At 47.4% G+C, this 11,220-nt stretch overlaps 2 protein-coding genes across 2 annotated transcripts; one reads left to right on the top strand and one right to left on the bottom strand.

Moving 5' to 3' along the window:
• Positions 1-341: 341 nt before the first annotated feature.
• Positions 342-3,666, bottom strand: alphaTub84B (alpha-Tubulin at 84B). Its single transcript, XM_084599209.1, has 4 exons — positions 3,522-3,666; positions 1,782-2,322; positions 806-1,333; positions 342-713 (listed from the first exon to the last, which is right to left on the bottom strand). The coding sequence occupies exons 2-4, from the start codon at positions 2,307-2,309 to the stop codon at positions 414-416; spliced, it is 1,356 nt and encodes a 451-aa protein (XP_084455335.1). The 5' UTR covers positions 2,310-2,322; positions 3,522-3,666; the 3' UTR covers positions 342-413.
• A 1,086-nt stretch (positions 3,667-4,752) lies between these two features.
• Positions 4,753-8,148, top strand: LOC146197400 (glutathione S-transferase C-terminal domain-containing protein homolog). The gene has a single exon (XM_084599208.1). The coding sequence runs from the start codon at positions 5,253-5,255 to the stop codon at positions 7,032-7,034; it is 1,782 nt and encodes a 593-aa protein (XP_084455334.1). The 5' UTR covers positions 4,753-5,252; the 3' UTR covers positions 7,035-8,148.
• Positions 8,149-11,220: the final 3,072 nt, after the last annotated feature.

Genomic DNA, 11,220 nt, shown 5'->3' with positions numbered 1-11,220 from the left:
CCTTTATTTTGAAAGGTCTAAGGTGCATTTTTGCGCCCACCCGATGCAAAGGGGAAAGCCTAATCAGTCATCCAGAAATGTAAATGAGTACATAATAATAATAAGTAAATATGAGCATATGCAAATATCATGAATTTGCTAATCAACGCGCGAGAAGACTAGCAGAGCGTGGTTCATTTTCTGACCGCGACTGTACATGCACCCTGACCAAATAAAGCTATAAAAAAAATGGTGAAACTAGCCTCTATGCTGAATCCAGCCCAGCGTGGGACATATATCCCAATGAGTTGCTGTGCTGCACAAACAATGGGGAGGCAGCAGACTATGCAAAAGAAAAACTATTTGCCTTCAGACTGCCCTGTTTATTTTCACGCCCCGAGCAGGAGGGCAATCACCGGAAACAATAATTCGTCTTAGAACTCTTCTCCTCCATCATCTTCAGCGCCCTCAGCAGAGTCGATGCCCACTTCCTCGTAGTCCTTCTCAAGAGCAGCCAAATCTTCTCTGGCCTCCGAGAACTCTCCTTCCTCCATGCCCTCGCCAACGTACCAGTGGACGAAGGCCCGCTTGGCATACATGAGGTCAAACTTGTGATCGAGACGTGCCCAGGCCTCTGCAATGGCTGTGGTGTTCGACAACATGCACACAGCACGCTGTACCTTGGCCAAGTCACCACCAGGAACAACAGTGGGAGGCTGGTAGTTGATTCCAACCTGCAACCAGGCAAACAATGTATGGGTTAGAGAATCATTAGGGATGTTACCAGAGGAAATGCAAACCACTACAAAGAGTGACAGGACCGCACCTTGAAACCAGTTGGGCACCAGTCAACAAACTGGATGGTGCGCTTGGTCTTGATGGCTGCAATAGCTGCGTTGACATCCTTTGGCACCACATCACCACGATACAGGAGACAGCAGGCCATGTACTTCCCATGACGGGGATCACACTTGACCATCTGGTTGGCAGGCTCAAAGCAGGCATTGGTGATCTCTGCTACTGTCAGCTGCTCGTGGTAGGCCTTCTCAGCAGAGATCACTGGAGCGTATGTCACAAGAGGGAAGTGGATGCGTGGGTAGGGCACCAAGTTGGTCTGGAACTCTGTCAGGTCCACATTGAGGGCACCGTCGAAGCGCAGGGAAGCCGTGATGGAGGAGACGATCTGGCCAATGAGCCTGTTCAGGTTGGTGTATGTGGGACGCTCAATGTCCAGGTTACGACGGCAAATGTCATAAATAGCCTCGTTGTCAACCATGAAAGCACAGTCTGAATGCTCGAGGGTGGTGTGAGTGGTGAGAATGGAGTTGTAGGGTTCCACGACTGCTGTGGAGACCTGTAAGAGGAAAGAAAACAAAGGAGTTCAAGAAAAGCAATTCTGCAATGATATTGCACCACAGAACATTGAACTTTGCAAAGAGTAGCCCCAAAAATCTTATACAAGGCCAATAACGAAAGTAAGCACTCCACATGCAAGCAGACATTGAAGAATTTGTGCCCTGCATGGTCTCTCCTCAGTGTCCTCGCCCAATGGACTACACGAGGAACAGGAATATGCAGGCGCCTAGCCCACGTCAGCCGGGTCCCTGGACGGGAGTAGGCTGGGGACAAGACTGCTTTCAGACACCGTGGCGTGGACAACTGCTAAAACAGCAGCTCCTGAGCCACCAGGATTAGCCAGCAACCGGGCCAGAGGCCGGGCCGCCGACACCTCCCAAATGTCTTTAGAATGACAACACCCGACTTAAGACGCGCCTGCTGCACAAGCAGGTACACACACCTACCTGTGGGGCTGGGTAGATGGCAAACTCAAGCTTGGACTTCTTGCCATAGTCAACCGAGAGGCGCTCCATGAGGAGCGAAGTGAAGCCCGAGCCGGTGCCACCGCCGAAGCTGTGGAAGATGAGGAAACCCTGCAGGCCCGTGCATTGGTCTGCCAGCTTCCTGATCCGGTCCAGCACCAGATCCACGATCTCCTTGCCGATCGTGTAGTGGCCGCGGGCGTAGTTGTTGGCAGCGTCTTCCTTGCCAGTGATCAGCTGCTCTGGGTGGAACAGCTGCCGGTAGGTGCCCGTGCGCACTTCGTCCACCACGGTGGGCTCCAAGTCGACGTAGACTGCACGCGGAACATGTTTTCCGGCGCCCGTCTCGCTGAAGAAGGTGTTGAAAGAGTCGTCGCCCCCGCCGATCGTCTTGTCACTGGGCATCTGGCCGTCCGGCTGGATGCCATGCTCCAGGCAATACAATTCCCAGCAAGCATTGCCGATCTGGACACCGGCCTGGCCAACGTGAACGGAAATGCACTCGCGCATCTTCGCTGGTTAGCTGCGAGAGAAAAGTGACGCAAGCAGTGAGCAAGGCAGTAAAGTCGGAAACACTTCCCACGACAGTACCACTGTTTTACCGGCGCACCGCACCAATTCGTTGACGCATGCCAGGGCATCCACGTGATACGAAAGAAAGGCAGCAGAAGGCCTTGCACAACGCTGCGCCCACATGCCAATGAGAACTAAGGCTGTTCCTCGCATGGTCTTTCCCCTGTGCCACTGTCCAGAGACCGCACGAAGACCAGGAATATGCGAGGATGCCGCCCACGCCGATCCGAAAGGACCGGGGGACAGCTGTTGCTTTTACGACACCGTGGCTGAGGACCGACTGCCACAGAGCAGCTCCATACGCCACACGGAACGCGGGAGGAGGGCACCGTACCAGCCAGTAGCCGTCCTCAACCGGCGCTCTCATGTCGGTTAACGAAAAGGCTATCACCCCATGCTGTGCAGCACTGTGGCAACGATTGCTTCGTCTACGAAGTCACCATTTAAACTTTCCAAGGAAAACGCCCGTCGACAAATGAGATCAGCAACCTAATGGAATGCAAACACGACCGCGCCCCACAAAAGGAGCCAGGATAGATTCGAGATGCCAAGGCGTGACCGCGGAGCCGGTTTTCGGTCACGCACAATGGCCCCTCCGTTAGCGATGCAACCGTCTAGGCGCGGTGGCTGACCGTTGGAGCGAATCGGCGCCATGTTGAATTTCGAACGAGAGGCGGGATAACTGGCAATAAAAGATCCCACTACCATATTTATCACTAGCAAAGTAAAAAACTCAGCATCCGTTTAGTATTAATCACAACGGGCAAGTACTTCGGGTCAACAGCTCCTTTCGCTGCGTTCCGAGCGATAGGACAGGAACGCCGACACAGCATATAAGTTAGGCCTAACGAGACTAGCAACGCCGGTTGGTGCACGCAGGCAAGAAGACTTCCAAACGCCCAGATTAAAGCTGCCTACAACAAGGCGACAAAATTAAGAGCACCAAACCGCAATATGAAAGATATTCCGAGCTTGTTAACACCACTTCCGCCACGCCGGCACTAGGCCTATAACTTTGACGGCAACTTACGAAAGCAAACGCGATTTGATTAAACCCACCGTAATACTTGCATGAACACGCATAACTCCGTAATTTAAACCTGCTACCAACGACCGAGAAATGCGAAAAGAGACTGAAGTTATACTCACAGGGCACGGGAACAGACAATGTTTACCAGCACGTCGACAAGGTACGGCAGTAAACCGGTGAGTCTGAAGAAGTAGTGCGTTAACATTTGCTTTTATACGCTCATGGTGCCTCATGCGCATGCGCGCTATGATATCGATCTATAAAAATTTTCTTATAACAGCATTAATGCCGTTAATTATCTTTATGTCAAATTAGCACAATAAATTGCGCCAATAATTCGCTAACTGTTTAATAAATAAAGTTCTATCCCAATATCAATGTGCACTATTTTATGCCGCGTATGTACGTTCGTTCACGTTTCACCCATTTCACCTTCCGCGGCGACTCGGCAGGCTAGCGCACCCCGAGTGTGGTGATGCATGGAAAAAAAAAAAAGAAATCCGTCGGGCCGGAGATGGCTCACCGGCCAACGCCCAGCTGCGTGCATTTCAAATGTGGTGAACCACATAACGAGTTTTTCTGCGTGTAACGTGATGCGGTTACGTACACATCGTCTTTGCTGGGGGGCGGGTTTTGTGCTACACGCCAAATTAAATTCAAGCAGTCGATATGAACGCCGTTTTGCCAATTTATGGTCGGCGAATTGACGGCATGGTAGGCGTCTGACAAGGTACGTGCTTGCCCGAAAACTACGGGACAAAACGAAATAACACATAATGAGGTACAGAGCGCGTACATATATATATATATATATATATATATATATATATATATATATATATATATATATATATATATATGTGTTCCTTCGTTTTGTCCTGCGAGCACGTTCCTTATTATGCATGTACCAACTCGCACAAACTGAAGTTACTAATGGTGTTTTTGGCAATTCATGTTCAGAGACTGCAGCAGCATATTTTCGCAAATGATTGCGATAAAAAATTTCCACAATGTGGCGAAAGACATCAGATTAAGTTTTTTTTTTCATTGCCACGTGGTCGTACACTGGGAGTCTCGCTCTTTTCGAAAGCAGCCCCTTTGTAAATGTCGCCCTATGATTTAGGGAAGCGTTGGAAGAGACTAATGCGTTTGTTTCCCGACAAGTATGCTAGTACAGTATATTTATTTCAAATTATACGCAGCCCTTTATTTCGTGTACTCCACGCCCCATGCGAATGAAGGGGTCTTTGACACCAAGAGTACCTAGAGCAACAAAAAAAAAAATTGGCGGAAAATGGGATGCGCCGGAAAAACCGGACACAGTATGCACCATAGCTTCGAGTTGCCTGCGAAAAAGCCGGCACCATGCCGGTTCCACAACCGCTGCCTGCCGGTGCCGGCGCGCCTCAGGATTTGTGTTGTTGACGTTTCTGTAGCAACGGTCAACTACACAAGCACGCGATGGCGCCGTCGTGATGGTGCTACTTCGCTTTTTGTTGTTGCTCGTTCGATTTCTAACGAGCCCACGCCGCTATCATTTGCCTCATTTGCAACAAAATAGAAGTGTTGACGAAGGTGAATGGGCTGGAACAGAGAGCTGACAGTAATAAATGTAACACTTTTTGAGCCGTAGTTTATGCGCCAACAAATCGAACCGGCGGAATTCAGCCCCAGCACAGGAGCGTCGGGAGACACTGGTAGAACGGAGATGGCGCCGTGGCGGCGCCCGCTGCAAAATACGAAAACGTCACGGAGAACGGCGTTGCGAGCTCTGGGAGCAACGTGGTAGGTAGTAACGTTGGCAGCGAGTGCTCGGCGGTAAGGGAGCGTTTCCAACCTTTCGCGTAGACATGGCGATAGAGCATCTCGTAATGCTGAATGGTCACGACAGCGATGGCGACAAGCTTCGGGTTCCCCAAAGCACGCTCGTTGCTCTATTCTCGTTCGCCTACTGCGATGTGGAAATGATCAACATCGTTCTCGTCCGACGCAACGCGGCAGCTAACGACGATTTCTTCGCGTTGCCTCGAAATGTAATGGAAAGACTGAAATGCATCGAAAAGAGCGTCCCGGTACCGCAAGAGCTGCTCGACTGCGAGTGTCCCGCCGTGTACCTTCCTGACCGGAGCACGATAACCTGCATCGGAGGACTCGCCGGCGTCCTGCGCTGGGCCTTGGGCCAATTTGGGAGTCAAACCCAGGATTCCCTGTGCAGGTCGCTGCTGGGATTTCGCGGGGGTTGCCTTGCGGCCTGCTCGGAATCGTCGCTTTGGACGCGCTTCTGCGAGCTCGACATACAGAGGGTTGTTCCCAAGCTTCAAGCCGCTGTATCGGCCGAACTAGAACCCCTGCGGCTACCTGAGGAGTTGCTCTTGCTCGAGGCACACATGCGGCAGCCGGTGAAGACGCATAACGTCCAGCGGAAGCAGCAGCAAGTTTACCGAGCCGCGCGTGACAAGAACGGGGATTCTACCTCAACCATCAAGCACAAGGCTGTTGATGGAAAGCTACCGGAACTTGAGCACCGCTTCGTCGAAGGCTTCGACCAAACTCTAGCCGACATCGTGCTGTTTCCCTGCTTGCATCTTATTTTCACCGAGCTGGCTGCCATCGCTGATCAGGGCGTGTTGTCGCAAAGGCTTCCCCTCACTTTTCGGTGGTACGAAACTATTAGTGCACAAGCGCGGACTCGTGTTGCTCTAGATGCTCTAGGTTTGAAACCCCTTGCGCAGGTGGGACGAATGAAAAGTTGGTGTATAGAGGAATCGAAGCTTCCAAAAGATAGCCTGTACTCATCTCATCCCGAGCGCACCAAGCCTCGCATTCGGCACAAGAGCCCGCAATCCATTATTAGTTCGCTGAAGGCAGCCCAGATAACTCCAGATCTGAGACCCAACCCTGGAGAAAATTCTCTGCCTTTGCCTTGGGATGAGTTCCCCGACAAAGTGCATCCTCTCGGAGGCGGACTGCCGAGGACGAGGGTGCACCGCAAGTGCCAACAAATTGAAAATCTTGTCGTATTGGCTCTTCAACATGCATTCGATGGTTGCACTATTGTTGATTTCTGCTCTGGGGGAGGGCATGTAGGCATTGTCCTGGCATACCTCCTTCCTGACTCTCGCATAGTGATGATCGAGAACAAGGAGGAATCTATGAACCGTGCCCGCAAGAGGGTCAGGGCTCTGGACCTCCATAATGTCATCTTGTACCAGTGCAACATGGACTATTATGCAGGTGACTTTGACCTGGGCATCTCTCTGCATGCATGTGGTGTTGCCACCGACTTAGTCTTGCAAAAGTGCATCAGTCGTGGTGCAGCATTCGTGTCGTGTCCATGCTGCTATGGTGCCATGAAAGCAACAGCAAGTGTCAGGTACCCTCTGAGCTGTGCATTCAGAGGCACGGGGATCTCAGAAGATGATTACACACTGCTGTGCCACTACGCTGATCGGACAGAACGTGACACCCCTACATGTCAGCAGGGCCATTATTGCATGGCTCTGATAGACCTAGACAGGGCGATGAAGGCTGCTGAATGTGGTTATGAGGTTATTGTCACTCAGATGGTGCCACATGATTGCTCCCCTAAAGGTCTTGTTTTGGTTGGCAAGCAAATGTCTAAAGAACAGTGACAAGTGAAAGGAAAGTTCCGCTTTTAATAATTCACAGTTTGTGTGTGCCCATTATGAATGTGAGATGTGACCTGAATTAAGCTTGTTTGGATTGTGTTCATTTTTTGCTTGCAGATGTCATTTTTTACCCATAAACATGTAAACTTTGAGTTTGCTTTTTGATGATATTATTCAAAGTATTCTCACGTGTACTATTTTAAGAGTGCAAATTTTATTTTGGCATAAATTTCAAATGTGCCAGAGATATCTGTTATGCCCAAACTGCAATAATTTCTCGCCTTTAATACTTTCTGCAGAATTTCAATTCAAGTGTCAATTTAGATGTTCTGTTTGAAGAGCATTGCTGCTTAAATGGGAACAGGTGAAACTGTCACGCTAACAATATAGTACAGCTGGACTACAGCGGAACAGGTGAAGCTGTCACGCTAACAATATAGTAGAGCTGGACTGCAGTGGAACAGGTTAAACTGTCATGCTAACAATATAGTAGAGCTGGACTGTGGAGTCTTTTAAGATCAAGTCAAATCTGCATTCAAGTGCTAATATTTAAACAGTAATGCTAGCTACTTTTACTCATAGTGTTCAGTGGTTAATTTCAGCATCAGAAGTCAATGCATGTTAATACTGTCTTCACGTGCTTAGATCTTCAGGTGAAACATTAGAAAATGCTTCTTATTGCTGATACAAATTTTTTGTGAGATAGGAAAATGTAAGGATTGATCTGTTAGCTGTTAACTATCCAAAGAGTCGAAAAGTTTAATTTACCTTGCTGTCAACAGCATGTGGTACCATCATTTGCCTCACGAGTTATACCTCAAAACCATGTAACTTTTTTGGCCTCATGAAGTTCTGTTGCTGTGATCATATCACAGTTTCTGTGCTGTGGCCCGGATACTTGGCATGTTGAGTTTCTACTGCCTTTAACGCTGATTCGATGTCACTGTTTAGAATCCTCCTTTTCACAGCTGTGAAGGTCTATAACTACAGCGCTGTGTGGTGTCCCTCCTTCATCTTTGTCCCGTCTTTTGCACTGTAGTTATGGATCATCAAAACACCAACTCGCCCAGCAAATGCTTATGAAGGTCTGGAGAACAAACATGTTCATGTAAAGTGACTCACCTGTCTCTATTTTCACTGGAAAGTTCTGCTTATGTTTTTTAGCTGGTAACATAGCTCCCCTGCCCAAAGGCTCCCTCTGTTGCGAAACACATCCAACAGAACAGTTAAATTGAAATTGGCTGGTGCGTAGTCAACCCTTCACGGCTGACAAAGCAGTGTGCATTTGGTTTTGCTACTACACGAGATTTCAGCCCATGCGTAACAGGTCCTACACTGAGGTGAAATGAGACTGTGATTGCAACTGTAAAAATGCAGTGTGGATCATAAATTGCTCCAGTAACTACTTAAAGCAGTGCCAGTGTGGCTGCAGGAAAAGTGCACTTGTGATGGTTATTTCTAATTATTTCTTCTCAAGGAAGGGCTTCACCAGATGAACATATGGCTATATTCATTATTGTTTTATAAAAAATATGCAGGCCCAGTGAGCTTTTTAAGTTTGAATTGTACTCGGCTGTTATTACAGATTATTTGTCGTAGCCATGGGGCCCGTTTGGTGATCGAACCGCGTCCCATTGGCACTGGTATAATGAGAGAGAGAGTTACGAGCCACAGAGAATTTCTCAGGGGAAAAGAAGGGCAAAGAGCTCTGCACTGCTCACTGTAGCTCTTCTTTCTCTTCTTCATCATCATCATTTATTATTCCCTTAAAGATCCCTATCAGGGACATTACTGTCTCTCTCTTCTCTTTGGCTCATGAGAAATATGAAGGGTGCTTTGTACACAAGGGTGTACAAACATGCAAGCATCTCTCAAATTCTTTGCCTCAATATATCGCAAAAACACTTAAATAGCTGTGCTCAAATTTCACATTAGGGAGTATTGTAATCGTCCTTAAAATCTTTTGTTTGCATACTTTTTCCAATTAGCCCATCATAGTATCTCGACAGCTGCAGTATTCAGCTGCTGAAAACAAATTCACGAGTTTTATCTCGGCTTCAACAGTCGTGTTCTGAGCCTTGCGCCCTAACCACTGAACCACCGCAATGGTTTTGTGGTTAGGGCGCAAGGCACCCATTTGCTATGCGATGTCAGTGCACATTAAAGAGCAACAGATGGTTGATATTATCCAGAGCCCATCACTGCGATCTCCCTCATAGTAGATGTTGCCTTAAACCCTATGAGCTAAACCAGTCATGTTGTGAAACAAAAATTCGAAGTACCTATGTGATTGAATTCCATTATATCTGAAAAAGCGCCGTGTAGTAAAAAATAATCCAAAGGTTATGGCGTGGTTTTAAGCCTATGGTAATGTTTTGGAGCATTGAAATAATGTCATTAACCAATGTTAATTTGGTGCTGGCAGTCATAAATGTACAAAAGGTGCCATTCTGGCTTGGCTGCAACATGGCAGTTTGTCCAAGCTTTTGATTTTGATAAGCATTGACAGCAAATCTAACCAAAAGAAAGTTCATTTCATAGTAAAATTAGAAGCATATTTATTGCCTCTGAACTTGTTGCAATGAAACGTGTCAGTGACAGATTTAAACTTGTAGCTTGGATATTTGATGCCCTGTGGTGTATGTAAACTGACACATTGCACAGATCCACAGATACAGCAGTGATGGCATCAAGAAGAGGCATGCAATGGCAGCCAAAAATTTCTGATCCACACCAAATTTGCAGAGGCATCATGCTTATCTAAAGATAACCACAGCAGAATTGCAGAAGCAAGAGAAGATTGAATTATGTTGTCTGTATGATGCGAGAAATGATAGAAATGCTGCAGATCCATCATGTGAGTGAGAAGATGACACTTCTTTTTAGACACTTGCACATGATCACATGTTGACATCAGCGTGTCATGGTTACAAATGTCAGTGTTACAAATGACATGCCACAAAACACTAAGACAAGTAATGACTTTAATAACCTAGCGTCAGTCTGTGAACAAACTGCATTATAGTCGTAGATGGAGGCTAAGCTCAATGAAGGATAGAGCCTTATGGCCAGATTGTGTTTAAAATGGTATAGCAGTACCTACTGGCTTTCACATTTATGTCTTATAACCCATCATACTCATGCTAGGCAGCCCAGCAAGCTGTAGCATGCATCACAAGATATTGACCCCTTTCAGTTAAGGCCAAATAATAATAATAATATTAATAATTGGTTCACAGGAAAGGAAAGGCACAGTATCTGTCTCACTTGCTCTGTGGACACCTGACCACGCTGTAAGGGAAGGGAGGAAGGTGGGAGAGAAAGTAGAAAGAGAGGGGGTGCCGTAGTGGAGGGCTCCGGAGTAATTTCGACCACCTGGGGATATTTAACGTGCACTGACACATCGCACAGTACACATGGACGGGTGCCACTTTTCACCTCCATCGAAACACAGCCACCTAAAAAAAAATTATTCCACAAACATTTTTTGGTTTTTAGTGGTTTGAACCAATGCTCCAACTTCTGGCCTTAGTCTTTTTCAGAGCATACATTGAGGATGTGTATTTTAGTTTTGAGTGGTCATCGATGTCTAATGATGAATTTCAATCGTAGATCTGAGGCGGTTTGCCCTCTCTGAGAAAGAGAACCTGAGTCCAGCAGAGAGTACACACCTCAAATCTAAAGTATTTGGAAGACTTGCATTCCAGCCAGAACAAGTAGGAATGCCTTGCATACTACTGATGGAGGGAAGTACCCAGTATTCCTGGTGCTCTCCAGTGTGCATTGTCGGCTATGTACAGCCTCGTCCACTTCTAGCTAGAACACGGTCACTGCTTTTAAAGCAACATTGCATCCGACCCGGCCACACAGTAATCTTAAGTGGCTGGCCATGTGAAGCAGCACATCCGTGTCTCTGTGTGCTTGCATCGCTTTGCATCGATATCTGCCTGCGTCAGATACAATGTTGCTTTAAAAGCAGTGACCGTGTTCTAGCTAGAAGTGGACGACCCTGTACAAGGGACTTGCAGCCAGACTGCTCGATGGAGCCATATTAGCTTAGCAACTGCTTTCAATCTGCCATTGGAATAAGTGACTCCAAATCCCTAGTCTGCCATTTGAACTGACTTACTCCAAAATGAGCTTTCAAAGTTGGTTGCAGAGTGCTTCGAATCTACAATTGGAATTCACT

This window comes from Amblyomma maculatum, chromosome 3 (genome assembly GCF_055883805.1).
Source record: "Amblyomma maculatum isolate TAMU_Amacu chromosome 3, ASM5588380v1, whole genome shotgun sequence".
Taxonomy (NCBI): Eukaryota; Metazoa; Arthropoda; class Arachnida; order Ixodida; family Ixodidae; genus Amblyomma; species Amblyomma maculatum.
Note: the sequence above shows the minus strand (reverse complement) of the source record. Positions and strands in the feature narration are given on the sequence as shown.

Coding starts and splice junctions, on each gene's coding strand:
- alphaTub84B (XM_084599209.1), bottom strand. CDS start 2,309: ATGCGCGAGTGCATTTCCGTTCACGTTGGCCAGGCCGGTGTCCAGATC. Junction 1,334..1,781: donor CCATCTACCCAGCCCCACAG/GTAGGTGTGTGT, acceptor TTCCTCTTACAG/GTCTCCACAGCAGTCGTGGA. Junction 714..805: donor GGTGCCCAACTGGTTTCAAG/GTGCGGTCCTGT, acceptor GCCTGGTTGCAG/GTTGGAATCAACTACCAGCC.
- LOC146197400 (XM_084599208.1), top strand. CDS start 5,253: ATGGCGATAGAGCATCTCGTAATGCTGAATGGTCACGACAGCGATGGC.